General features: G+C 41.1%; 1 protein-coding gene across 22 annotated transcripts; it reads left to right on the top strand.

The window, feature by feature from the left end:
* The first annotated feature begins 284 nt into the window (after positions 1–284).
* Positions 285–24,076, top strand: ZSCAN16 (zinc finger and SCAN domain containing 16). 22 transcript variants are annotated; one of them, XR_014062901.1, is made up of 7 exons: positions 12,843–12,903; positions 13,704–14,172; positions 16,057–16,195; positions 18,088–18,322; positions 20,018–20,155; positions 23,114–23,484; positions 23,580–23,699. XR_014062901.1 is itself a non-coding variant. In XM_081523046.1 (5 exons), the coding sequence occupies exons 2-5, from the start codon at positions 13,786–13,788 to the stop codon at positions 23,591–23,593; spliced, it is 678 nt and encodes a 225-aa protein (XP_081379172.1). In that variant the 5' UTR covers positions 12,843–12,903; positions 13,704–13,785; the 3' UTR covers positions 23,594–24,076. The 22 variants fall into 22 exon arrangements, 17 of the variants coding, with proteins under 17 accessions (XP_081379157.1, XP_081379162.1, XP_081379170.1 ...); XR_014062898.1 differs by lacking the exons at positions 12,843–12,903; positions 13,704–14,172; positions 16,057–16,195; ... (2 more) ...; positions 23,114–23,484; positions 23,580–23,699 and adding exons at positions 828–924; positions 2,370–2,544; positions 3,311–3,446; positions 5,107–7,831; positions 10,529–10,699; XR_014062899.1 differs by lacking the exons at positions 12,843–12,903; positions 13,704–14,172; positions 16,057–16,195; ... (2 more) ...; positions 23,114–23,484; positions 23,580–23,699 and adding exons at positions 828–924; positions 2,370–2,544; positions 3,311–3,450; positions 5,107–7,831; positions 10,529–10,699.
* The last annotated feature ends 889 nt before the right edge of the window (positions 24,077–24,965 follow it).

Genomic DNA, 24,965 nt, shown 5'->3' with positions numbered 1-24,965 from the left:
CCTATACTTTCGCTGTACTCCTGGCGCCTATTATAGTACTGAACAGCTCCTAACCAACATTACATTGCATACAGCTGAAAGAGCCCTGTAACAGTTTCATTTTTAAATGTCACACATTAAGCCTGGAAACTGTCATTTTAACTTGAGCAGTGGTGGTCTCTGGCTTTGCAGCCCTCACTGTTGCCACGTTGCAGGGATCCCGGGACAGGTCTGGGTCACGCATGCGTGGTGCGCATTCTGTCCCTGGCTATGCAAACTTGGGCAGAGCACTTTGCTCTTTGCTTGTTTCCGGGTTGTAAATCGAACGAACAACACCGCACTCATCAATATGCCTTAATCCTTCTCCTTTCCCTTCCTCTCCTTGCGGGTCAAGACTGAGCGATTGTGCTGATGGCAATGCTGCGGACACATTCTGGTTGAGCTATGTGTCTGCCTGGTAAATATATTCAAGTTGATGGAGGTCGGGACGGAGTGGCGGATGCTGTCCAGAGAGGTAGGCTGGCAGGGAGGACGCGAGTACTCGGGTCAGTGAATAGGAACGGAGAAGTGGTAGTCGGAGGGGAAGCGCGCCAGGGAATGTCCCCGCCCGCCGCCCCGAACAGGACAGGGCCTAGGAACTCAAAGCCGCGGAGCTGGCGTTCAGATCCTCTTTTTAAGAGGAGGAGAGTTATGAATCAAAACGTCACAGACATAGGTGTCCCCACGTGCAGACCTCGCGGGGGTCTCGGGTCACACTAAACGGATCGGACCTTTCCTCCAAAGCCGCCGGAAGCGGGGGCGCACGGCCGGGCAGGGTTCGCGGACGCACTTCCGCTGGCGGCAGGTCTGAGGCTCCGTGGGGCTGGATCGGTAAGGGCGGCCGCCTCCCTTGGGCCGGGATAAGACTGGCGGGAAGACAGCCGGAGGCCGCGGCGGGACCCCCAGGTCGGTCGGGCGCGGGTCGGGAGAGTCACTTCCTTGCTCTGCCGGCGCTGGAAGTGCCGGCGGAGACTCCACAGGAGCCCGCCCCGCTGTCGGCCGGCGCTCCAGAAAGTTTCTAAGACTCGGACTCCTGGGTCACTGATGTTAACCCGAGGAGTTCTATGAGGGCCATCCGTTTGTCCAACTCGGCCACCTACTCCCAGAAGCCTTTTATGGTCAGCCAGGTCCTTGTGGCTTAAAGGATACACAGACAGTCAACACTTCCCGAGGCTGGGGCACCGTGTGTTCCAGTGCTGTAAATGGGAAAGGGGTTTGCAGTCCGGCTGGTTAACTTACTATATTGTCTTATTCGCTCGAAGCTTTAAACTAGTGGAAGACAACATGTGTAAGTGGGCTCCATATCCTTTATCTTGAGTTATTCCTGAAACTGTCTTTCTCCTATGGCTGGGAAAGTGGAGATGTTTACCAAAGCTGCCCAGTGAGTAAAAGATGCTAGGTGCAGAGAAGGCACTAGAGGGCCTCATTGCATGGACCTCTGTTCTGTGTCCGGCAACCTAGAAGTGTACCTGAGCTCGAGGCGTCATGCCTGGCAGCGCAGACCTGCCGCCTGCGTCATGCCTGGGTGACCAAGTCACAGTGGTAACTGCAGCACTCTAAACTGAGGTCTTACTAAGTGCCAGGCACTGAATTTAATTTATTCTCAAAACGACGCTATATAATAAGGTCTGCTGTTTAGTGAATCGCATTGTAACATTATTTTTCTGGTTTTGGAATTGTGCTGTGGTTATGTAAGATGTTAATATTAGGGGAAGCTGAGTGACGGTTATAGGGACTGTTGTGTACCTTTTTTGAAAAAATTTTAGTAAGTTTAACATTACTTCAAAATAAAATATTGTTTAAAAGCCTCTAAGGTATTTTTACAAAGAGGAAAACAAGTTTGGAGATGTTAAGCTACCACATATAGAAAACATGACAGGATTCAAGCCGAGGTCTTTTGGAATCCAAAGCCTATGCTCTTAATCACTGCCCACCATGCTAATCAGTTATTAGTCCACATTTCCCTAAAGCCATAGGCCCTGCTTAAGTCTCCTATTACATGGAAAACTAAAAGCATCTACACCCACACAGCCTGCTACATACACTAACATAATTTTAGTATTCAACTGCCTTCACTATTCTATTTCTTTATCAACATAACTTTACTTGCCCTAAAAGGTAAAAGTTGCTTTTAATTATGTGTTTTAACAACTTGCCCCTCAATCCATTTATGTGAACATCAAACACTTCAACTTTCAATAGATAGGATTTAGACTTTTTGAAACCTTCAACTGAAAATCTTCACCTATACTACTGTATCACTATCCTTGCCCAATCCTTATCCTGCCTTGAAAGATCTGCCATAAGCCCCTCAAACCTCATAAATATTCTGATTTTGCCTTCTCCCCTAGGAGGTACTAGCAAGACTATCAAAGTGCTCTCCATCTCTCATAAGAATAAACTTAGCTTGGCCATATCAACTAATTGTTTTGCTGTTATTTGGAGGAAAAAGGGATCCAACAATATTCCCAGTATTGTCAAAAATGCTGTCTCTTGACAAACATTCCTTCTCCTATTTAGAAAAAGGTATGAATTGCCTTAAACTTTTATTTTTTACATTTTCTTTATTGAATTCTCTTTAATTTGGGGTTGAGCTTCCTTTTTCTTCTAGAACAGAAAGATTAAACTTAGTGTGTGAGCTCAAATGTTGAATCGGCCTTCCTATATATATATCTTGTTAACTGTGGTTTCTGTAACCCTAGGAGTGTGCCCTAAAGGATAACACTTGTAGCAGCAATCCTCCTCTTGGCCCATTGGAGCAAGAATGACCACTGTTTTCCTTCTAGAGGTTCCTGAAGAGTCAATAAGGGCTCTTTGAAGTAACTAATAAAAAAGGGCATGCTGGGAATAAGAGATCTGGCCCAAAAGAGAGCAGCCAAAACAACCAGGAGTTATTCCAACACCTCTTCCCATAGTTCTGCTACCAAGAGACTCCTTGGCCCTTTGCAGTCTTGTACCAGCTCTGGGTATTCTACCATGAGTGGTTAAGGCCTGAAATATCCACCAAGGAGCAGACACTGAACTTGGTGGTGGTGGCACAGCTCAACCATACTGCCTGAGGAGCTGCAGGACTGGATACAGAAGCAATCCAGAGAGTGGGGAGGAGGCAGTGGCTATGCTGGAAGATTTGGAGAGGAAGTTAGATTAATCAGGCCAGCAGATAGGAAAGGGCCCTATGCTCAGTGGGGACAGAGTTGGGAAGTGGGCATCCAGGCTGGTCCTTTGTGGGATCTCTGGGGATCATTTACTCTGTGGGCCCTTCACTTGCCTAAATGAGCTTGCTTATCCTCAGGTTTCAATCCACGTCTGGACGCAGGAAGTGCTTTCTGAGACATCGGTACCTCTGGATCCAGCTAAGAAAGCAGGATATCTCCAGCCTCACACCATGGAAATCCAGCTTAAGGACCCTCAACACCAACAGGATTGTGGTTAGTGTTGACACATAGGTCATATAGCTCCCCTGGAGACCTTAGAATCATTCAGCAGATGTATATTAAGTACCTGTTATATTCCAGGCACTGTGCAAGGCACTGGGTGTAATAAACAAAGTGGACAGGATCTATGTTTTCATGGAGCTTATAACAATCTGATGACAGAGATTGTTAACCACACAAATAAATATGCTGTGATAGACTGTATATGGGGAGAGAGGTATGTCAGAGTTCTCTTAAAGAAAATAACATGGTAACTAATCCTAAAAGTAGAATAGGAATCAACCAAGTGAATAGTAGAGTCAGAAAGCATTGTAGGCTAGAAGAGCATGTGCAAAACCAAGTGGGAAGGAAATTGGTGGGTTTGAAAGACAGCCAGTGTGACTGTCTCCAAGCTGTCTTTTCCTTCATTTAGCGTCTTTTGTCACACAAAGCAAACCACTTTTCCCTGCATTATTTCTGCATGGTTATAAATTCTGCTCTTTACTCTGGGCCCTAAAAATGTGATTACTGCAGGGAGAACCAGAGAAGGCAATGGCACCCCACTCCAGTACTCTTGCCTGGAAAATCCCATGGACAGAGGAGCCTGGTAGGCTATAGTCCATGGGGTTGCTAAGAGTCTGACACGACTGAGCGGCTTCACTTTCACTTTTCACTTTCATGCATTGGAGAAGGAAATGGCAACCCACTCCAGTGTTCTTGCCTGGAGAGTCCCAGGGACAGTGGAGCCTGGTGGGCTGCCGTCTAGGGGGTCGCACAGAGTCGGACACAACTGAAGCGACTTAGCAGCAGCAGCAGCAGGGAGAACATGGCTTGAATGGAATAACCTCTCTTATTTTTTCAGAAACTATTGATCATTGAGGAAGTGGCCACATCTCTCACTCTGAAAGAGTGGGGGTTGTTGGGACTCTACTCAGAGGAACTTCTGTAGGAAAGACAGGCAAAGGAATTATGGGATCATGCTTTCCTTGGATAAGGTCAGATGGGAGGCTAGGGTCTGCTAAAGAACCTTCTCTGTGTTAATGCTGTTTTCTTGAGAATCTCAGTCTCAAATGACCCACAGAGTGTAGTTTCAGGTTTGACAGATTCCCAGTGTTCTTTGTAAGAAGAGTAATAATGTCTCTGGGAACTAAAGCAATTTCTCTTTTACCCTGTGTGTCTAAAGTCTAATCTCCTTGTTCTGCATGTTTGGACATGTGATACTTCTCTTTGGCTCATATCTCGTTTAATATTCCTAAAGGTCTTCCCATTAGTCCTCAGAACACTCTGCACAAAGTTGTTTTATGGTTCCATCTTGATACCTGCCACTGCTGGCTTCCTGTCTTGTTACTCCCACAGTTTCTGCTCTTTCATCCCTCTCTACCCAACTTGTGGCCTCCCTGATGAACCCACTCTTATCTGAGATCTTCTATTGTTTACAGTGATTATTCACTGGATTCCTATTCATCCTCCCTGATTTTTCTCCACTCTTTTCTTAAATCACTCCCTCCCCGTCCAGTGGCTGCTAATCTTCTCTTCCTTTGCCATCTCCCAATTTCCTCTTCAAATGTTGTGAAATCATTTTGTTAGTATATTGAAGCTGTGTATGTCTAATAAATGTTTCATTTTATTTCCCATATATTTCAGTGACATTTGAATACTGTGTTTTTTACTTCAGATGATGTGATAAGAATAAAGAAAGAAGAACTGGATGTAAAGCAGGAACTTACTATAGATATGGAATCCCAAGAAAAGTTATCAGACCAAATCAACGGAGAGGCTTTTGAATGTGGAGAAACCCAAGAACATAAAGGATGGATGGAAAGATATCAGAGAAACACTTCAAATGAGAGGAGATATAAGTGTGATGAATGTGGGAAAAGATTCACTCTAAAGTCAAGCCTCATTAGACATAAAAGAATCCACCCTGGAGAGAGATCCTATGCATGTAATGTATGTGGCAAAACTTTCATTCAGAGCTCACAGCTTACTGACCATCAGAGGATACATAGCCAGTTAAAACCACATCAGTGTGATGAGTGTGAGAAAGGCTTTTATTACAGGGCACATCTTGTTCAGCATCAAAGGATCCACTCTGGAGAAAAACCTTTCCAATGTAATGAGTGTGGGAAAGCTTTTCATTACAGCGCAGGCCTTATTCGACACCAGAGGACCCACACAGAAGAGAAACCATACCAGTGTCATGACTGTGGGAAAGCTTTTCATTACAACTCGGGCCTTATTCGACACCAGAGGACCCACACAGGAGAGAAACCATACCAGTGCAATGACTGTGGGAAAGCTTTCTGTCTGAGCTCACATCTGATACAACATCAGAGAGTTCATACTGGAGAGAAGCCATACCAGTGTAGTGAGTGTGGGAAAAGCTTCAGCCAGAGCTCAGGCCTCTTCCATCACCAGAGAAGCCACAGTGGGGAGAAACCATATGAATGTGATGAGTGTGGAAAGGCTTTCAGTCATAGTTCAGCTCTTGTTGGACACCAGAGAATGCACAGTGGAGAGAGGCCCTATGAGTGTGATGTGTGTGGGAAAGCTTTCGGCTATAGCTCGCATCTTCTGGGACACCGAAGAATCCACACTGGAGAGAAGCCATATGAATGCCATGTGTGTGGAAAAGCTTTCCGGCAGAGCTCACACCTCATTGTACATCAGCAAATCCACACTGAAGAGAAGCCCTGGTAATGTCCAGAGTTATGTAGAATTTTCCATCTATGCTCATTCCTGTGAGACATCAAAAAAAGCACAGTTAGATGCAGGGAACTTTGTGATCACTATTGCAATTTCAGCAGTCACTCAGAAATACTTACAGAGGCTGAGATAGACAAGCATCTGACAGCTTACCAAACAAGACACTGATGTTCTGCCACTAAGCACATCATGTGATGAACTAGGACATTGGAAGGGTTCATTTCATTATTCTGAAACTTTTCTTCTCTGAGGCAAGTGGCTCCAGCAATCTAAATGTTCTGTTAGACATATAACGAGATTTTAGAGATTACTACTGTTTCTTTTCTCCTTCCCTTTCTATTCTTCCCCTTTTTTTGGAGTTGGCCTAAAGTATGAATTTAGAATTAACATCTGATCTACACTTAAAAAAAAAAAAACTATGAGTTTTTTATTAGCTTGATAAAATATATTAGCCTATGAATTATATACACTAGAAATATTGTGTACTACAAAAGCCATTTTGTAATATTGGAATGGACTATGACTTGCATGGGTAGGATAGGTTAGGGATTTATCTTGCAATTTCCCAGTGACCTTTCACATCTTAAACCAGAGAGAGCAAACAGGCCAATGGGTTCTGTTTAGCCTGTGCATGCATTTTTCTCACAAAGTATCATTATCTCTTGGTAGTATAAAATTATTGCCACTACTTAAAGAGATTTTACATAAAATCTGACTTTCCAGATTCTCTTACAAAAATACATGATGGGGCAACACCAGGCACCACATTCCCATGTGGGAACAATTGACTAGAGCTGACTATTGTCTAGTGGGACATGGTCCCCACTGCCGCACAGCTTCCTACTGTCTTATATACCTCCCTTCATTCGTTTTGCCTGTGTGACCCCTACCACTGCCTTAAGGGTTTCTCAAGGTGGCTTCAGGGCTCTAGGTCCCTTACCACTAAAACAGCTTCACTTTAATTAGTTTTATATATTGGCCTCCCAAATAAGATTTCTCTGAATACAGTTTGAAGATTTAGATTAAATAAATTTTAAAATGTAACTTTTGAGCACCTGAAGGTAGAGGAAAGCCACTTTAAAATTTTCTTTAGATAGAATTTATAGGTAATCTATTGAAAGTCAATAATAATAGCTTCTAAAGAAAAGCTGTGACAAACCTAGACAGCATATTAAAAAGCAGAGACATTACTTTGCTGACAAAGGTCCGTCTAGTCAAAGCTGTGGTTTTTCTAGTAGTCATGTATGGATGTGAGAGTTGGACCATAAGGAAGGCTGAGTGCCGAAGAATTGATGATGCTTTTGAACTGTGGTGTTGGAGAAGACTCTTGTGAGAGTCCCTTGGACTGCAAGGAGATTGAACCAGTCAATCCTAAAGGAAATCATCCCTGAATATTCATTGGAAGGACTGATACTGAAGCTCCCATACTTTGGCCACCTGATGCAAAGAGCTGACTCATTAGAAAAGACCCTGATGCTGGAAAAGATTGAAGGCAGGAGGAGAAGGGGATAACAGAGGATGAGACGATTGGATGGCATCACCGACTCAATGGACGTGATTTTGAGCAAGCTCCAGGAGATGGTGAAAGACATGGAGGCCTTGTGTGCTGCAGCCCATGGGGTTGCAGAGTCAGGCACAACTGAGCGACTGAACAACAAAAACAACAAACCAAATTTTAGAGACCAGTTAATCAGGTGAGATGAAAAACATAAAAACACATATGAAGCAAATCAACATTTAAGTGAAAAATTGAAAAACTGCAGGTCTAAAAGTAGAGATCATTTGGAGAAGAGAACCATTAAAATGTGAAGCATTCAGTAATAGAAGCAGTTGTGGGAAAGCAGTGGGATAAGGTCTGAATGGGCAAATGGGGAGGGGTGAAAAGAAAAAGCAGCTAAGAAAGGGAAAGACGGGGATAAACTGAGAGAAGGAAAGCAGCAAAGAGAAGTTAGGGGAAAGGGGGAAAGGTCGGAGACATTAGAAAAACAAACTTCAAACAGGAAATGGAAGCAAAATGAGTGAAAACATAATAAGTGAAAAAGCAATCTGTAAAGAAACATGAAGGGGAGATTGAAGATTTGCAGAGGCTGGAGTACTTGCTTTGATCATGGATCTCCCAGTGACTTCATAGTAATAATCAATCCTTTATTTCCATGCCATGTAGGCCAAATCCCTCATATGAAAGAACCGAACCTGTGTTCCCTAATGTCTTTACAAACCACTCAGGACCCTGGCCCTGTGTGGGTCTCTGAGATTTGAGACACAGGACACTTCTCTTTTCTCTACCACACCTAAGCCCCAACTTGTTGAACTCTGCTCAGCCTGGACTCTACCTTCTTAGCAAAACCAACAAAGCAGAAGGATTCTCTTGAGGAGCAATAATATATTCTTGACCTCTCTGGGATGCATGGTTGTTGTTCAGTCACTAAGTCATATCCAACTCTTTGGGACCCCATGGACTGTAGCCTGCCAGGCTCCTCTTGTCTGTGGGGTTTTTCCAGGCAGTAATTCTGGAGTGGATTTCCATTTCCTTCTCCGGGAGATCTTCCCAGTTTAGGGATCAAACCTGCATCTCCTGCATTGGCAGATTCTTTAGCTCTGAGCCACCAGGGAAGCCCCTCTCCCCCACCTAACCAACCACAAATCGTTATCTTGGCTCTATTTTCAGACTAGATCCAGGATCTTGCCACTTAATACTCCTATTGCCTCCAGGCTTGCCTGTTCCATTAAAGAGGAAAAAGCATGTTGAGAGATAGTAATACCCATTATGAATTAAATCATATCTGCAAAAGGAAAAGCCCTTTGCAAACTATAACGATAGTAGCTACCATTTGTTGAACGCCAGTGTCCCAGACACTATACCAAGCACCTTATTATATATCTCATGTAAACTTTCCATCTCCTCTACAAGCACTATTATATCTCAAATAGTGTCTACAGATAATTTTTAAAATGAAAAGTTTTATTATATTACAGTTAAGCAGCCTACTAAAATGTTTATAGAATAAGATCACACAACTATTTTAAACATTTAAAATAGCAAAAATTGGAAGTAAATGACAACAAAATGTCAACAGTAACTGCATATAGGTGATGAAAATAGATTCCTTTTCTTTCTTTTATATTCCAAATGGAAAAGTCAGAATTCATCTATACATGTAAACTTTTTAAAAATTAAAATGCTACAGAATATCTGAGCCTTCCTGGAGATGATTCTTTAATAGTTTTGTGTTTGGTTTTTTTCAGTTATTTAGTATTGACTTAGATTTATCAATTTCTTGAATGAATTTTGGAACTAATGATTTTTCACTAAGATTTTTAAAAATTTCGGTAGCATACTTATTTTCTCACCTGCTGTTATTTGATGAGATACTGATATTATCTGATGAGGAAACATTGATAATTTTTCTCTCAGTTGGATTTACCATGGGTTTGATGTTTTTATGGGCTTGTTCACAAAGATTTCATTCTTAGATTTATTTATTAACATGACTTTTTCTATTTTCTAATTCATTTACTTCTTTTATCTTGATTTCTTCTCTAACCTTTTCCTTGGGGGTTTCCTCCTCATTCTTTTTCTGATTTCTTGAGTTGAATTCTTAGTTCATTTTGTTTCTGTCTGTTTAAATAATGAAAGCAAGTGAGTGTATACATCTACCAAGTACTGATTTTTTTAAGTTGTCAGCTATTTTTTCTGGGTTTTTATTTTGCTTTGTTTTGTTTGTTAGTCTTTCTGGGAGATATAACTAGAGGGGGAAGAGGGAAGGCTCTCCTTGTCATACACAGACTGTCGACTTACATCTTGGTAAAGAGGTCAGAGAGGCTTTATCCCAGTAGAGGAAGGACATACCTAAGCCAATAGTAGAGACAGGATTTTAACAGGATATCCATGACAATGGTTGGAAGCCTCATTTTGTCTGTTGTTCAACCACTCAACTCAACCACACCCAGTGCTCCAAGGGACTGGTGAGTTGATTCTCTGAAGCTGACAAGTGACTGGAGCCAGGGGTATCTGAAGACTACTCAGAGCTACTCAGGAAGTTCATGGCCTATAGTGAGGTTTGTGTTTGAAAACCTGGTAAAAGAATTTGACAGAACAAACATTAAATAAGGGAGGAGAGACATGCTAATAGTCTATCATGCACTGAAGGGGGAACAGAAATACTTAAGCATTTTCTAGATTTTCTACTTGCTCAATTGGCTATGCGGGACATATTATGCAGAGCAGGGGTTATCCTTTGTCTAAATTTTATAAAGCTTACTTGATAATTCATTTCTACACCCTTTCTAAATATTCCACCTAGGCTTACTTGATTACTTATATTTACCCTTCAGAAGCACAGGAAAGTTGGATCTGATCTTCATCTTAAAAGAGTTACGTTCTTTTACAGGATAACTTGTCAGGCAAAGAATTTCAGAGAGAGAAAAGAGAGATTGCAAACAGGAAAATTATTTGTAAGTTGTGAAAAATAAGGTTTAAAACAAATATCTTTTTCTGTTTATACCAGTATTAGGTTTTTATTAAAAAAAATTAAAACAAATATAGTATTTAAAAAAAAAAAGGTGTGGGTTCTCTGTGAGTTTATCCCAAGTGATAATCATTGAGAACACATTTAAGATGATTATTTTACAAAAATGATCATACCATATACTGTTTGTTTACTCATATGCCTTTGGCATCTTGTAGTTTTTACTTTTAAAAATGATTGGGCATATAGAAATTTAAATTCCCAAATGTTAGATGTTTGGGTTTTCCAATATAAAAAATGTTTGTGTACAAGTTCAAACATTTGTAAAGCTATTTTATATGGATAATTCAAAGCTAAGTTGCTGGATCAAGAGGTATGGACATACTAATTTTAACAGCTCTTGCCTTCCAAAAATTTACAACTAATAGTGCCTCTATTTCCACACACTTTTCAGTAATGAATATTATCAATCTTTGTCTTTCATAATCTTCAGGATTTTAAAAATCTCATTGTTTTAATGTAAATTCTTTAAGTATCAATTTTGAATATGTTTTAACAGTCTGTTGTCTATCAATAATTGTGTTCTAAAAATGCTGACTTACATCCTTTGCCAATTTTTCTATTGGCTTGTTCATGTTCTTTTCTTTTTCAGAGATCTTTGCTTATTAGGAAAATCAGCCCTGTGTCTTTGAGATGTGTGGCATATTACTCTTCATGACTTTTCAGTTATGTCTTTAGGGTTTTTATGCCACACTTAGAAAGGCCTTCCCCACTCCATGGTAGCAATAGTTTCACACTTACAAGTTCATCTTTAACACAGCAGGCAGAGAAATCTTTTTAATGCCTAAATCTGATCATGCTACTCCTCTGCTCAGAAATTCTGAATGGCTTCTCCTTTTGGAGTACAAAGTAATATCCTTGCACTCACCCAAGACAGTCACATTTCTCTCTCGGTACTCCAAACACCCTTTTGCTCCTTCAGCCCCAGACATAGAAATCTCCTTCCTGTTCTTAGATTATTTCAAACACAGTTCACTCTCAGCCTTTGTATTTTCTAACCCTCTCCCAGAAACACCTTTGCGCCTGATGGCTCATTTACTCATCTTCCTGAGTCTGCTCAGAAGTCAGTGTACTGGTGAGGTCCTTGGTGACCACCCTATTAGAATTACATTACTACTTCATTCTCATCCCAAACGCCATATTTTCTTTCTTTTCTCCTGAGTACTAACATCTACCACCTAACACATATTTTTCTTGTTTGTTTATTGCCTGCCTCTCTCGCCCTCCCTTCTGCCACCACCCCCCTCCCCCAAGAATTATAAGTTCCATGAAGGCAAAGGCATTGCTCTGCTTTAAACTACAGTTCCAGCTTGCAGAACATTGCCTGGCATGGTAGGTGAATAATCAATATTTGTGAAAGAAGGAAAAAAACCACCTAAGCTTTCTTACCCATTTGGGTAAAGATCAAAATATTTTGTAACATTATGTTGACAAGTATAGGTTAACATCACAAGTGGGTTCCAAGATTAGTAATTTGGCAGTAACAAAAATACAAATGCTCCAACTCTGAGCTCTAGTAAATCCTTAGCTCTAGAAATATATACTATGGATATACCCTTATACACAAGAAGTTATGTGCAGAGTAATTTATTGAAAAAGAAAAGATTGAAAACAATCTACATAACCATCAACAGGATCATTATCAATAAATTATGGAATAATTCAACCCTATGTGATTATTTTTCTTTAAAAGAAAAAAGAGCAAAATGGAAGAAGTCTTTTATGTACAAATTCCAGAATCAATTAGAAGAAAAAGAAAAGTTGCAGAACTGCTACCGTCTGTGCGTGTGTGTGTGTGTGTGTGCGCGCGCGCGCGCGCGCGCACCTGTGTAGTTTACAATGTATTAGTTTCAGGTGTATAGCAGTGATTCAGTTATTACATATATATATTCTTTTTCAGATTCGTTTCCACTATAGGTTATAATTCTTTATAAATATTGAACCCTGTGAATGCATTACATAGTCATATTGTTTAATAATTGAGTCAAAAGATTTGAGAGGGAACTTTTAAAAAAAAAAGCAAAGAAAACTTCAGCAAGCGCATAAGTCCCCTAAGTAAAATGTTCACAAGTGGGGTCCTCCGCGAGCTAGAACTGACTAGCTCCACCGAGGCGAGGCTTCCTAGAGCGGCCCGGAAGTGCCTGGCTGAAAGCTGCGGAGCGTCGATTGGTGGGTCAGTCTTTGTTCGGGCCGCCCCAAAGGACGCTAGCTGTCGCACCTGTTCCTCCAGGCGTGAGGTGAGTCTCTCCCGGCTCCTAAGTGGAGGAGGGGACAGGGCACAGTTGTGCTAAGCAGCAACCCCTTCCCCACACCTCCCCCTTCCAGGCTGACCCCACCAACCCCTCCAGAAAGAGCTACGAGGGAGGGCTAGGGCCGACATGCCCGGAGAACGGAGCTAAAGGGGAACACTGATTGTGAGTTGCTCTGCGAGGGTACTCTTATAACCCTCTTCCTGAACTGAAGCATGTACCCCACAACCACTGAATCCTACGGACTGGTCCACCTCAGGCTGTGGAACGAACGAGCCTTTTAACGAAGTTATTAATACTCAGCGTTTACTTAATGCTTGCTGCCAGGCCAAGGGCTTTGCCTACTTATTTAATCTACACATTAACCCTATGAGAAACCTGAGAATTTTTACAGATGAGGATCTAGTAACTTGCTTTAAATTACACAACAGCCCAGATTCAAATTCATGCTCCTGCTACAGTATTCTTATTTACAGCCTCATATCAGACTGTTTGGGCTTCTCTGGTGGCTCAGACGGTAAAGAATTTGCCTGCAATGCAGGAGACCCAGGTTCAATCCCTTTGTCGGGAAGATCCCTTGGAGAAGGGAATGGCAGCCCACTCCAGTATTCTTGCCTGGAGAATCTCATGGACAGAAGAGCCTGGTGGGCTACAGTCCATGGGGTCGAAAAGAGTTGGATATGACTGAACAACTAACACACATATCAGATTGTTTACTCAGTTCTGGTAGCTTCCTTTTATTAGTGTTTGTGTTCACAGCAGTTTTTGTCATTTCTCTATGGCAATAGGTTTTTCTCTGAGACAAGATTCTGAGAGATTCTCCTTGACTCAGTCCCAGATAGAGGATTAATCTCCTGAAAACAGCCCAGAATGACCACATTTCTGGAACTTGAAGAACAAAAAGGACTTCTAATAGTTAAAGCGGAAGACCATTACAGGGGACAGGACTCCATCTCACAAAAGTCCAGTCCTCACAGAAGGGAACACTTCAGGCAGCACTTCAGGAAGCTCTGCTATCAGGACGCACCTGGACCCCGTGAAGCTCTTACTCAGCTCTGGGACCTTTGCCGCCAGTGGCTGAGGCCAGAATGCCACACAAAAGAGCAGATTTTAGACCTGCTGGTGCTTGAACAGTTCCTGAGCATTCTCCCCAGGGACCTGCAAGCATGGGTGCAGGCACACCATCCAGAGACTGGAGAGGAGGCAGTGACTGTGCTGGAGGATCTGGAGAGAGAGCTTGATGAACCTCGAAAGCAGGTGGGAAGGCAGTGGTCATTTGGCTGTGAGTTTTCAGGGTAAATAGACTTCCCTGGTGGCTCAGACGGTAAAGCATCTGCCTACAATGCAGGAGACACAGGTTCAGTCCCTGGGTCAGGGAAGATCTCCTGGAGAAGGAAATGGCAACCCACTCCAGTATTCTTGCCTGGAAAATCCCATGGATGGAGGAGCTGACAGGCAACAGTCTATGGGCTCGCAAAGAGTTGGACACGACTGAGCGACTTCACTTTCAGTTTATTTCACTTTTCAGGGTATATGCACCCAGCCAAAGCAAAAGGCATATGCAAGAATACCTGAAAATATTTTAATTTGTTACCCTAGAGAAGAACAAGGCTTAGGGACTGACACTGCCCATGTCAAATAACTGAAGTGTGACTGAGTAAAAAGAGACACTAGGCTGATTCTATGTCAGTTTGGAAGGCTAGGATCCGTGAGAAGCTATAGGAAGGCAAATAGGTGTTAGAGGAAAACAAAGTATTTTCTTTCATGGTTACCTATACACAAAATGCTTCCCTGGTGGCTCAGATGGTAAAGAATCCGCCTGCTATGTGGGAGACCTGGGTTCAATCCCTGAGTTGGGAAGATTCCCCGGAGGATGGCATGGCAACCCACTCCAGTATTCTTGCCTGGAGAATCCCCATGGACAGAGGTGCCTGGTGGGCTACAGTCCACACAGTAGCAAAGAGTGGGACACGACTGAGCGACTAAGCACAGCACATACATAAAATAGGCTGCTGCTGCTGCTGCTAAGTCGCTTCAGTCATGCCCGACTCTGTGCAACCCCATAAACGGCAGCCCGTCAGGCTCCGCCATCCCTGGGATTCTCCAGGCAAGAACACTGGAATGGGTTGCCATTTCCTTCTCCAATGCATGAAAGTGAAAAATAGGCTACCTTGTAATAAAAAACTCCCCTTCAAGGTGGGGTTCAAGTAGATAACAAGGATATTGGAGAACAGCACTGTCTAATTGTCCCATTCACATTTAATACCTATTATTAAATATACATTTAATAAATGGTAATTAAATATAATGTGAGCCATGTATGTAATTTAAATTTTTAGTAGCCACATTTGTGAAATTAAATATATTTACCCAAAATATGTAATCATGCAATCAATATTAAACATGAGGTATTTTACATTCTTTTTTTTCAGTTTTCAAAATTTGGTATGTATTTTACGTATCTCAATTTGTATTAGCTATATATCAGGTGCTCAGTAACCACATTTGACTAGTGGCTATCATATTGGACCACATAGTTATAGAAGCTGCTGCTGCTGCTAAGTTGCTTCAGTCGTGTCCAACCCTGTGCGACCCCACAGACAGCAGCCCACCAGGCTCCTCTCTCCCTGGGATTCTCCAGGCAAGAATACTGGAGTAGGTTGCCATTTCCTTCTCCAATGCATGAGAGTGAAAAGTGAAAGTGAAGTCTTTCAGTCGTGTCCGACTCTTCACAACCCCATGGACTGTAGCCTACCAGGCTCCTCCATCCATGGGATTTTCCAGGCAACAGTGCTGGAGTGGGTTGCCATTTCCTTATCCTAGTTATAGAAGAAATGCCCGCATTTGGTGGAAGTTGAGTTCGATGATATTTAAAGTATCTCAAGTCCCAAGACTATGATTCTGGGCCTCTGCAGATCACTGTTAGAGACACTGAATTTTATTCCCTAGTGTCCTGAAGTGTAGATTAGCCTCTGTCTCTTCGTTTTTAGTCATTATTGCCATTTGCAATTGAATGATAATTTGTCCTCTTTTCTGTGGCCCTGGTTCCTGGAACATGCTTCATCTGATCTTGCTCTGAAGTTCTTTCCGTTCTTTCACAAAATCTACCTTACACACCCAAACATACTTCATTTTTCCCAGGTTCCAGGCAATTCAGAAAGACAGGATGCACTTTTGGACAAGTTGGCCCCCTTGAGAAGGCCACATGAGTCATTGACTATCCAGCTGCATCCCAAGAAGACCTGGCAGGAGCAGAAATCTGGGGAGGCCCAAAGGAATGGTAAGGTGTAGGCGTTTGTATATATGAAGGAAGAGCTGGTTCCTTAGATTAGAGATGAGCTTCCTCATTTTCTTCTTCTCCTTTTTAAGTTTTTCTGCTTGTCCTTCACTTCACTGTGGAAGATTTTATCTCCCTTCCTCCCTTGACCTTATCATTAGACTTAGGTGCTATTTTTTAATGAGTCATATGGGCAGGAGTTTCAGGAGGTAGAAGCTGAAAGATACAGACCATTTTAATAAGCTTTAGTAAGCTTAACTGTGTGGAATCTTCACTTAAGTTCTGTAAGAAGCCATATAATAAGTTTCTCTCCTCACCTTTGGGAGACGACAGGACATGCACTTACAGTGCACAGTAATAATTAACATGTCAACATACCAAATTCTATTGTGTAGAACACAGAGGTTATTATTATGATGATTAATGGCTTGTCTGTGCAAAACTTTAAATTCTAGATGGTCTTTCCTTATGTTTTTATACAAATACTTCTGGACAGTTTCACTCTGCTTCTCATTAGTGTAAGTCCAGAAAAATACATACTTCCTATACCTAAAATTGTAGAGGTTTACATATGTGCTGCTACCGAAATAACATTTCAGGGGAATACTATGCAGTTAAAATAGGAATTGTATTTTCTTAATCTAATCTACTGAAAGATGCCTCATGAAATCTAGCTATCCTGTGACGCCTGTGGATTCTTAGGGAAGTCCATTTTGTCTGCATTGAGCAATGTGAATATGACTTTTTTCTAAAGTACTACCCTGGCAACTTTTTTAATCTATGTATCCCCCCCAACCAGGCTCCCCACCAAAAAACAGACAAGGAAAAAACAAAACAACCACCACACACACACAAACACACACAAAACAAACCCTGTAGAAATCACAACAAATACATTTGAAGAAATGCCTCTCAACTTTATTAAAATAATATAATATCTGGTCCAAATCCTCATTTTACAGTTGAACAGATATACCCACAGTGGCTGTGACTTTTCCAAGTTTCCATAGGAGTTAGAGGGAGAGCTGGGGCTCCTGCCTACTAGTCCAGAACAATTTTTTAAAACCATCATGATAATAACCCAATAAAGCCAATGTCTTTTAAAATAAATTTATTGTTAAATAGACTTTTTTATGCAGGATCTTGTTTTAAAATTTTCATTCTATCCATATCAGCAAGATTATGAATATTATCTGTTGGCTAGGGTAATGGAACTCATCCCTGTAAACATAACTTGGAATTATAATTGAGGTCATTTAATACAGAATTATCTTCATATATGAGAGAACTTGGAGAACTGAGTGTCTTGCAGTTCTTTCTAACACATTGTTAGGTATTTCAAAGGAAACTTTTTGGATATGCTATTAACCCACAACACTGAATCTCTGGTAGCAGTAAGTGATAGTCTCCCTAACTTTGTTCCTATTTCACTTCACTCAGCGTTTAACCTTGTCCTTTCCCTCTAGACTGTCAAGCAAGTTGTACATATGGTAATCAGATGGTTTTTATGGACATATCCTCATCCCAGTGACCAGCAGGACTGGGCTCATCTGGAATGATAAGGCAATTCATGGATGTGCCAAAATAAAATTGGAAGAATAGCCCTGGCAGAAGATGCAAAATTGTCAGAAGAACTGACAATCCTAATCTTGTCAGTTCTGAAACAGGATCTCCTAATATCATATTAGCCCAGGATTAGCTGGCAATTGGAAAAGATACATCAACAGAGCCCTGAAACTCCAGTTGGCCAAGTAAACTGCAGGTCCCTGAGATGAGAAAAGTTCACATTTGACAGTTTCCATACAATTTTCTTTACATTGTTCAATTGCAGATGTAATGGAGAGGGTTATAATTTGAATTGCTAACCCTATATATTTTTTTTAATTCTTTTGAAGTCCTGGTGAGGGATTTCTCCAGACTTTTCTTGAAGTCGTGGGAGAGAGATTCATCCTAAAGATTGGTCGATTCCTCTGAAGGTAGTAACTGACCAGAAGTGCCAATTCTTTGTGTTCTTTAAAAAAAATACTCATCTTCATCAGTAAGCCACCAAAAACCAACTGTTAGTGCCTCCAGTATATAAAAAGAAGCAGCTGAGCCAAGATGTCAATGTTTGAAAACACTTTCTTAATGGTATGGTGGTATCTCTAACTTGCATGATTTGCTTAATGATCATTAACCTACTAATACTAACTTAGCAATACTTCTGCCACACATTATAATTTTCCACATGCTTTATCATACATTTCCTCATCTGATCAAACAATAGGTAAGGAGGAGGGTACAGAGGTGATATGGAACCAAATGGTTATGATCTGCCAACATTTAAACAGTTACCAGTAGAGCCAGGACTGAAATCTTGACCTTCTGGCTCTAATCCAGTCCTTGTAATTCTAGCCAGAGATAAAATGTTATTTAGATTCCAAAACAACATCATTTTAGAGCAAATAACCAAACTTTTTTTTAGAAAATCTATTGCCTGATTAAAAATATGTATTGTAAGGAGGAAAGTAAGATTTGAGGAAGATTTGGTAGCAAGAGGACATTGTGATGACAGTGAAAAGTGGAGTTCACTCAGTCCAGAGCCAGTGTTTTCCACACCCAGCCCAGGCACTGAAATGTTCTGGCAGCTCTTGCTGTTTCTCCCGTCATGCCGAGTGAACCACTGAAAACCATGTGATTAAATGATTGTTGCACAGTTGGGATTCCTAGACCTGTTGAGATGGAGGTTTCAGCACAATCAAACAGGTGACATCCAACATTAGACCACATAGGATTACCCCCTCCAAATCATTAAAACACCTACTTCCTTATAAAATTTATTGAGTACTTTCTGTGTGTCAAGTTCCATGCTAAGCTTGGGGTTGAGGATATGGGATCAGGAAGAGGGAAAAGAGCATATCCAAGTTAGGAGGTTAGGGAAGACTTCCTGGAGGAGACAGCATTTGAGATGGACCTTGAATAATAGGTAGGTCAGTGGCTCTCAAAGTGTGGTCTCTAGACCAGCAATATCTATCATACCAAGAAGTGCAAACTCCTGGGCTGCACTCTAGCCTTATCAAATCAGAAGCCCTGGTGGTAGGGAGTCCAGTGATCTGTTTTGTTAAGCCTTCCAGATGATTCTGATGCACAATAAAGTTTGAGAACCACCAAGCTAGGATTTAGACAAGAAGAGATGATGGCGAGGACATCAGTTTCAGAAGAAAGGATTCAACCCAGAACATATGCCAGACCATCTACTGTCACTTCCTGCTTATCTCCCTCCCTCTATTTATACTGACCTGCATGTTTTCTCTCCACTTTTAGCTATTATTTATACACATAATAATGTGTTCCTGATGGTTCCTACTCAGTACATTCCTCTCAAATCCCTCATCCCATTACCCTCTCCAATCACTTTTACTTGGTTTTACTCCCACTTACTACCTGTGTTTCAGATCCCTTAAATTTCTCCCAAAATACCTCCCTCCCCTTATTTGTTTTCTAATCTCTCTGTTTATCCCTCTTAATTATCTTTAGCATATCTGGAGTTCCCATTTACCACTCTGCATTTGCACATGATTGCCCTGTCCACATTTTTGCTTTTTCTTCTTCTCCTAATTTATTCCCAAATAATAATTCTGATGTCATCCTTAGTGGCCTCTTCATAAATTTCTTCCCTATATTTCCAATATATGTTTTGATGGTGCCAGTTATCTAATTTGCGCATTGTATGTGATTTTTCATTTTTATAACATATTTATAACATCTACATGTTCTTTATTCCATGGGTTTCTTGCTTCTCAAACCTAGAATAGGACCTATTTGTATACTGTACATTTGTTACAGGTGATGAAACCAAGACTAAAACTGAAGACTTGTCCCAGAAGGAAGATAAATCCAAAGACATGGAATTCCTTGGGAAGATAAATGACAGACTTAACAAAGATATTCTTCAGTATCCTGAATCCAAAGATGCTTTTGAAAGTGAGGGCATTTTCGAGTGGCAACAGAGGAAAAGACGATGCTATAAATGTGATGACTGTGGGAAAAGTTTCAGTCATAGCTCAGACCTTAGTAAACACAGGAGAACGCACACTGGAGAAAAGCCCTATAAATGTGATGAATGTGGAAAATCTTTCATTCAACGCTCACATCTCATTGGACATCATAGAGTACACACTGGGGTGAAACCCTATAAATGTAAAGAATGTGGGAAAGATTTCAGTGGGCGCACAGGTCTCATTCAACATCAGAGAATCCACACAGGTGAAAAACCCTATGAATGTGATGAGTGTGGGAGGCCCTTCCGTGTAAGTTCAGCCCTTATTAGACATCAAAGAATTCATATAGCAAATAAGCTCTACTAATATGGTGTAAGTAACAAAAGTTCTTTAGCCACTCAGGCCTAATTAGTTATCAAAGAAATCTACCTTGGAGACTTTGAGTATCCTAAATGTAGGCAAAGCTTCAATCATCATTAAAAATTTCTCTGGCACCAAAGAATCTACCTGAGTAAAATTTCCTTTTATTTCTAAATTAGTCTTAGAGTTGTACACCCTTGAAGTCTTAACATGAAAAGTAGTTTGGAGCATTGAGACCATGCTACCTTTTTTAGTCTGATGTTGATTCCAGATTGTTACCACAGCGTCTACCATCTGATCTTGACCAGAGGGCAAGGATAAGAGTCAGGGAGGTACAGAAAGATTTCAGGGCAGAGACAGCCTGGAGTGATAGTGGCAATAAAAGAAAGTCCAGTGGGACCTGGGATAACTGCTGCCATAAGGCAAAGGAGGCATGATGTTAAAGGAGATCTAACTAGTTGTTATTACTATGAAGGATTAGTCAGTGCCCTAGTGAGTCTAGAAACCCACAAAATATTGATGAGGATGCAACCAGTTGGAAAGAAGAGCTCTGAGTCCAATCAACAGCCACAATTTCTGGAAACAAAGATGTTATATGTTAGACACTGTAATCCAGAATCACTGGGTTCTAGCAGAGAGCCATCCTGGAATGATGGCACCTGCTCTAAAAGAACCCTAAACATGGCAGTTGCTCAAATTGTGAAACATGCATCACTTCTCCCATCATTTTTGGAGGGAGGCAAGAACTTGTAGTTATCATGAACTAGTAGAACAGACAGTGACAGTTAAGAGGCACCTAAAGGGAGTATGGGGACAGTTCTTTCAGCCACAGGTGGGGGTGGTGGTTAAACTGGTGATTCTGAATGGGGAACCAATAACTATGAAGGGAAGAAATGGTTGACGGTTGGGGAGGAGGGGATGTCAGAGGTATGCACAGGCACTGGTGAAGAGAGGAAACAAGATAGAGAAAGAGATGGAATGAAAAGACAATGATAAAAAAGGAATAAGGGTATAGGGAAAGGAACAAAAGATGGTGATAGGGGAAGAGAAAAGGGTGACAACTCTAATACTGACATCAATTATATTTGAAACAGTGGGGCACATGTCACAAGCCATGCAAAGGTGAACAAATCAGCTTATCCCAAGGTCATTGAGTCATACATGCACATGTTATTTGTTATCTTTATTGAGTCTACAGTCTCATCCTAAGCATGAAATTATTTCTTTATTGTCTAATCAAAAAGTCCATCAACAGTGAAAACCTACTAGAAACTTTGAAATGCTTCAAAACAACCTGTTCTCCCCTTAGTAATATCACAAGAGAGATTAAGATTCTAAAAGAATAGATCTCTCAGTCTTCCTTACTCAAATCCTCTAGAGCACAGTTTCTCAACCTTAGTTTTACTGACATTTTCACCCAGACAATTCCTTGTGGATTTGTCTCTGCACTGTGGGATGTTTAGCAGTTTCCCTGGCCTCTACCCCTAGAGGCCACCAGCAGTCCCAACTTGTGACAAGCAAGAATTTCTTAAGAGATGCAAATATTCCCTGAAAGGCAAAATCTTTCCCCTACACCACCAGCCTAGTGAAGAATCACTGCTTTATAGGAAAATAACCTGATTTCCATGACTGTTCCACATCATATAAGATTCAACTTAGAAATATATATGACCAGCACTGCTAGACCATTTTACTACTCCACAAAATGATTCCCAGAATACCTACAATCTATGCAGCACACATGCTAAAGTAGTCTACTTTAGGAAGCCATACCTTACTTAGTTTTGAGCACCAGAGGAATCTGTCCTCAAATGTGACCTGTATAAAGAGCTTAGAATTGCATTTTTCTAGACCTTCTTCCCTCTACCATACTTCTGATACTACCCTCTCCTGTGCCCCTTTTGACCCAACGATGAACAGACATTTTATCCTTTAACTACCTGTGCTGTCCAATACATTAGCCACTATGTACATGTGGCTATTTAGCACTTTAAATATGGCTATGCAACTGAGGAACTAAATTTTTTTTCACTTTAATTTAAACCTAAAAACTGATACTCAATTTAGTTATTGGAAAACCTTTAAGTATGTTTAGAGTAATTTAGGTATAGGAATCTATTTTTTCCACTGAATTTTATACAATCTCAATATAGATCAAGTACTTCCAATGAAAATTTAGTAACAATTGAGATGTGTAATAAGTGTAAACACTGGCTTTCAAAGACTTAGTATGAAAAAAGGTATTAACTTTCATTTATAAGTTTAGATTTTAAAATGATATTTTGGATATACTGGTTTAAATAAAATATATTAAAATTAATTTCATCTGTCTTTTTACATCTTTAATGTGGCTACTAGAAAACTTAAAATTACATAGGTGGATCCCATTACATTCCTATTTATTAGACAACACTGATCAAGATCTCATTCTCAGGGCAGGTCCCATTCACTATGTTCCAAACCACCTCAGTTCTGTACAGCTAAGTTCTGCTATGCCAAAGACTTTATACCTATTTCTTTTTATTCATTAATCCAATAAGTATTTACTTAGTGCATGCTGTGTGCCAACCCTCTCTTCTAGGTATTGGGGCTAAAGCAAGATATAACAAGATAAATAAGATCCCTACTTATATAAGCCTACATTACAGTAAAGGGAGACAAGACAGATATCAAAGAGGATTAACAGTATGTGGAATATAAACAATGAATTGAAACAGAGTGACTGACTACTACAAGTAATCAGAAAAGGCTTTTCTGGAGAGCTGACATTTTAACTGAAATATAAATGTCCAGCCTTGGGAAGTTCTGCAGAAGACCATGCCAGGCAAAGGGAATAACTAATACAGCCTGTATGGTAGGAATGAATCTGATGTGTTTACAGGAAATGAAAGAAAGTCATTGGGTCTAAAGCACTGGATTAAAGGAAATGTGGTATAAAGTTAGGCTAAAGAGGTGAGCAGGCGGTATGTATTCTAAGCATGGGGCACCACTGGAAGGGAAGGACATGATCTGATTTATCTTTTTAAAAAATCCTTCCGGCCCCTTAGGGAACCAAGAGTGAGAAAAGAGCGGAAGAAAACCAGTCAAGAGCCTACTGCAGTAACCCAGATGAGAGAAGGCAGTGGCACTGACCAAAGTGGACATGAAGAGAAATAAACAGATTCAAGGTATATTTTGGAGATAAAGCCAGAGCAATTTGCTAAAAGGAAAGACTGGTATAGACCCCTAAATTCTCACACAAAAAGATGTTTAAATACTGGGTTAAACATTTGAAATTCCATTTTTGTACAGTCAAATATCAGCAATTTCAAATGATTTAACTTAGAAACAAAATAAGAACAGAGAAGAATCTAGAGAGAAATGGAACAGGAAAAGGGACTCTGAAATTGTGTGGGGGCCTAATTAATTTGTGAAATGAAAATCTGTATTCTTTTCTCCTTAAAACTCTCTGTGGAAGGCACCCTTTGTTAAGCTCTTTGTCTAGACAGAAATTGTCAACAAACCTCATTCAGAACACCGCTATAATAACATGTCTCAGTACAAACTTTTTTCTGGATTGCACATTTCCTAAACTGATAAAATCAGGTTATCAATGAAGGGAGTAGAGCAGAGGTTAAGAGCAGACTGCCTGTGTATGAATCCTTGCTTTTTCTGTTTCTAATTATATGACCTTGGCATGTCCATTTTCTGTGCCTCACATCCCCCATCTGTAAAACAGTGGTAACATGATGTCTACCTCAAAAAGTAGGAATTACAGAAGGGACCAAATGTCTTGGGTTTAGAACAGTGCCTGGCACATAGTAAATACTGTTAGTATTAGGCTAGGCCAATAGTGCCGTTAAGTCTTTTTGTTCATCAAAATGCATCATGTTCAGCATTTGTTCCCCTCAAAGCTGCTTAAATTAGTTGACTGGTATTTTATCTTCATGAATTCAGTGCAGCAACTATTGCTGTTGTGTATGGGTTTTCCCGAAATGCGAACAATTACCCTAATTCTGAACTGCTTCTTAAATACCTAACCCCAATCCCAGCCCGGACGGTCCCACCCGATGGAGAACACCATCCGCGTCGCCCTCACTTGGGCACTCACCTGCCAGCCCTCGTCTCCTGGCGGTGTCCAGCCCCTGGCGCTAGGCCCAGCTCACGGCTGCGTTTACCCGGCCGCAAAGGCCGGCCCGGGGAGCTCTGGAACCATTAGCTACCGGAAGTGGCCGAGACGCGCGAAAGCGCGAGGAAAGGGGCCGGTCTTTCCCGGATCCAGAAGCACTGAGGTTGCCGCCTGGGAAGGAGCTCAGGACCCCAGGTGGAGGAAGCGGAGAACCGTTTGAGGGATCCGAGAACTCCGTCATTTAAGTGGGTTCTTGGGAGGGAAAGGAAGTAGGTCATCTTTCCAACTTGAACTTGAAATAAGTCATGTTCTTCTATACCGTCCT

This window comes from Giraffa tippelskirchi, chromosome 8 (assembly GCF_054371585.1).
Source record: "Giraffa tippelskirchi isolate mGirTip1 chromosome 8, T2T-mGirTip1v1.2.pri, whole genome shotgun sequence".
NCBI classification, from domain to species: Eukaryota; Metazoa; Chordata; class Mammalia; order Artiodactyla; family Giraffidae; genus Giraffa; species Giraffa tippelskirchi.
This window is presented reverse-complemented; position numbering and strand designations above follow the sequence as displayed.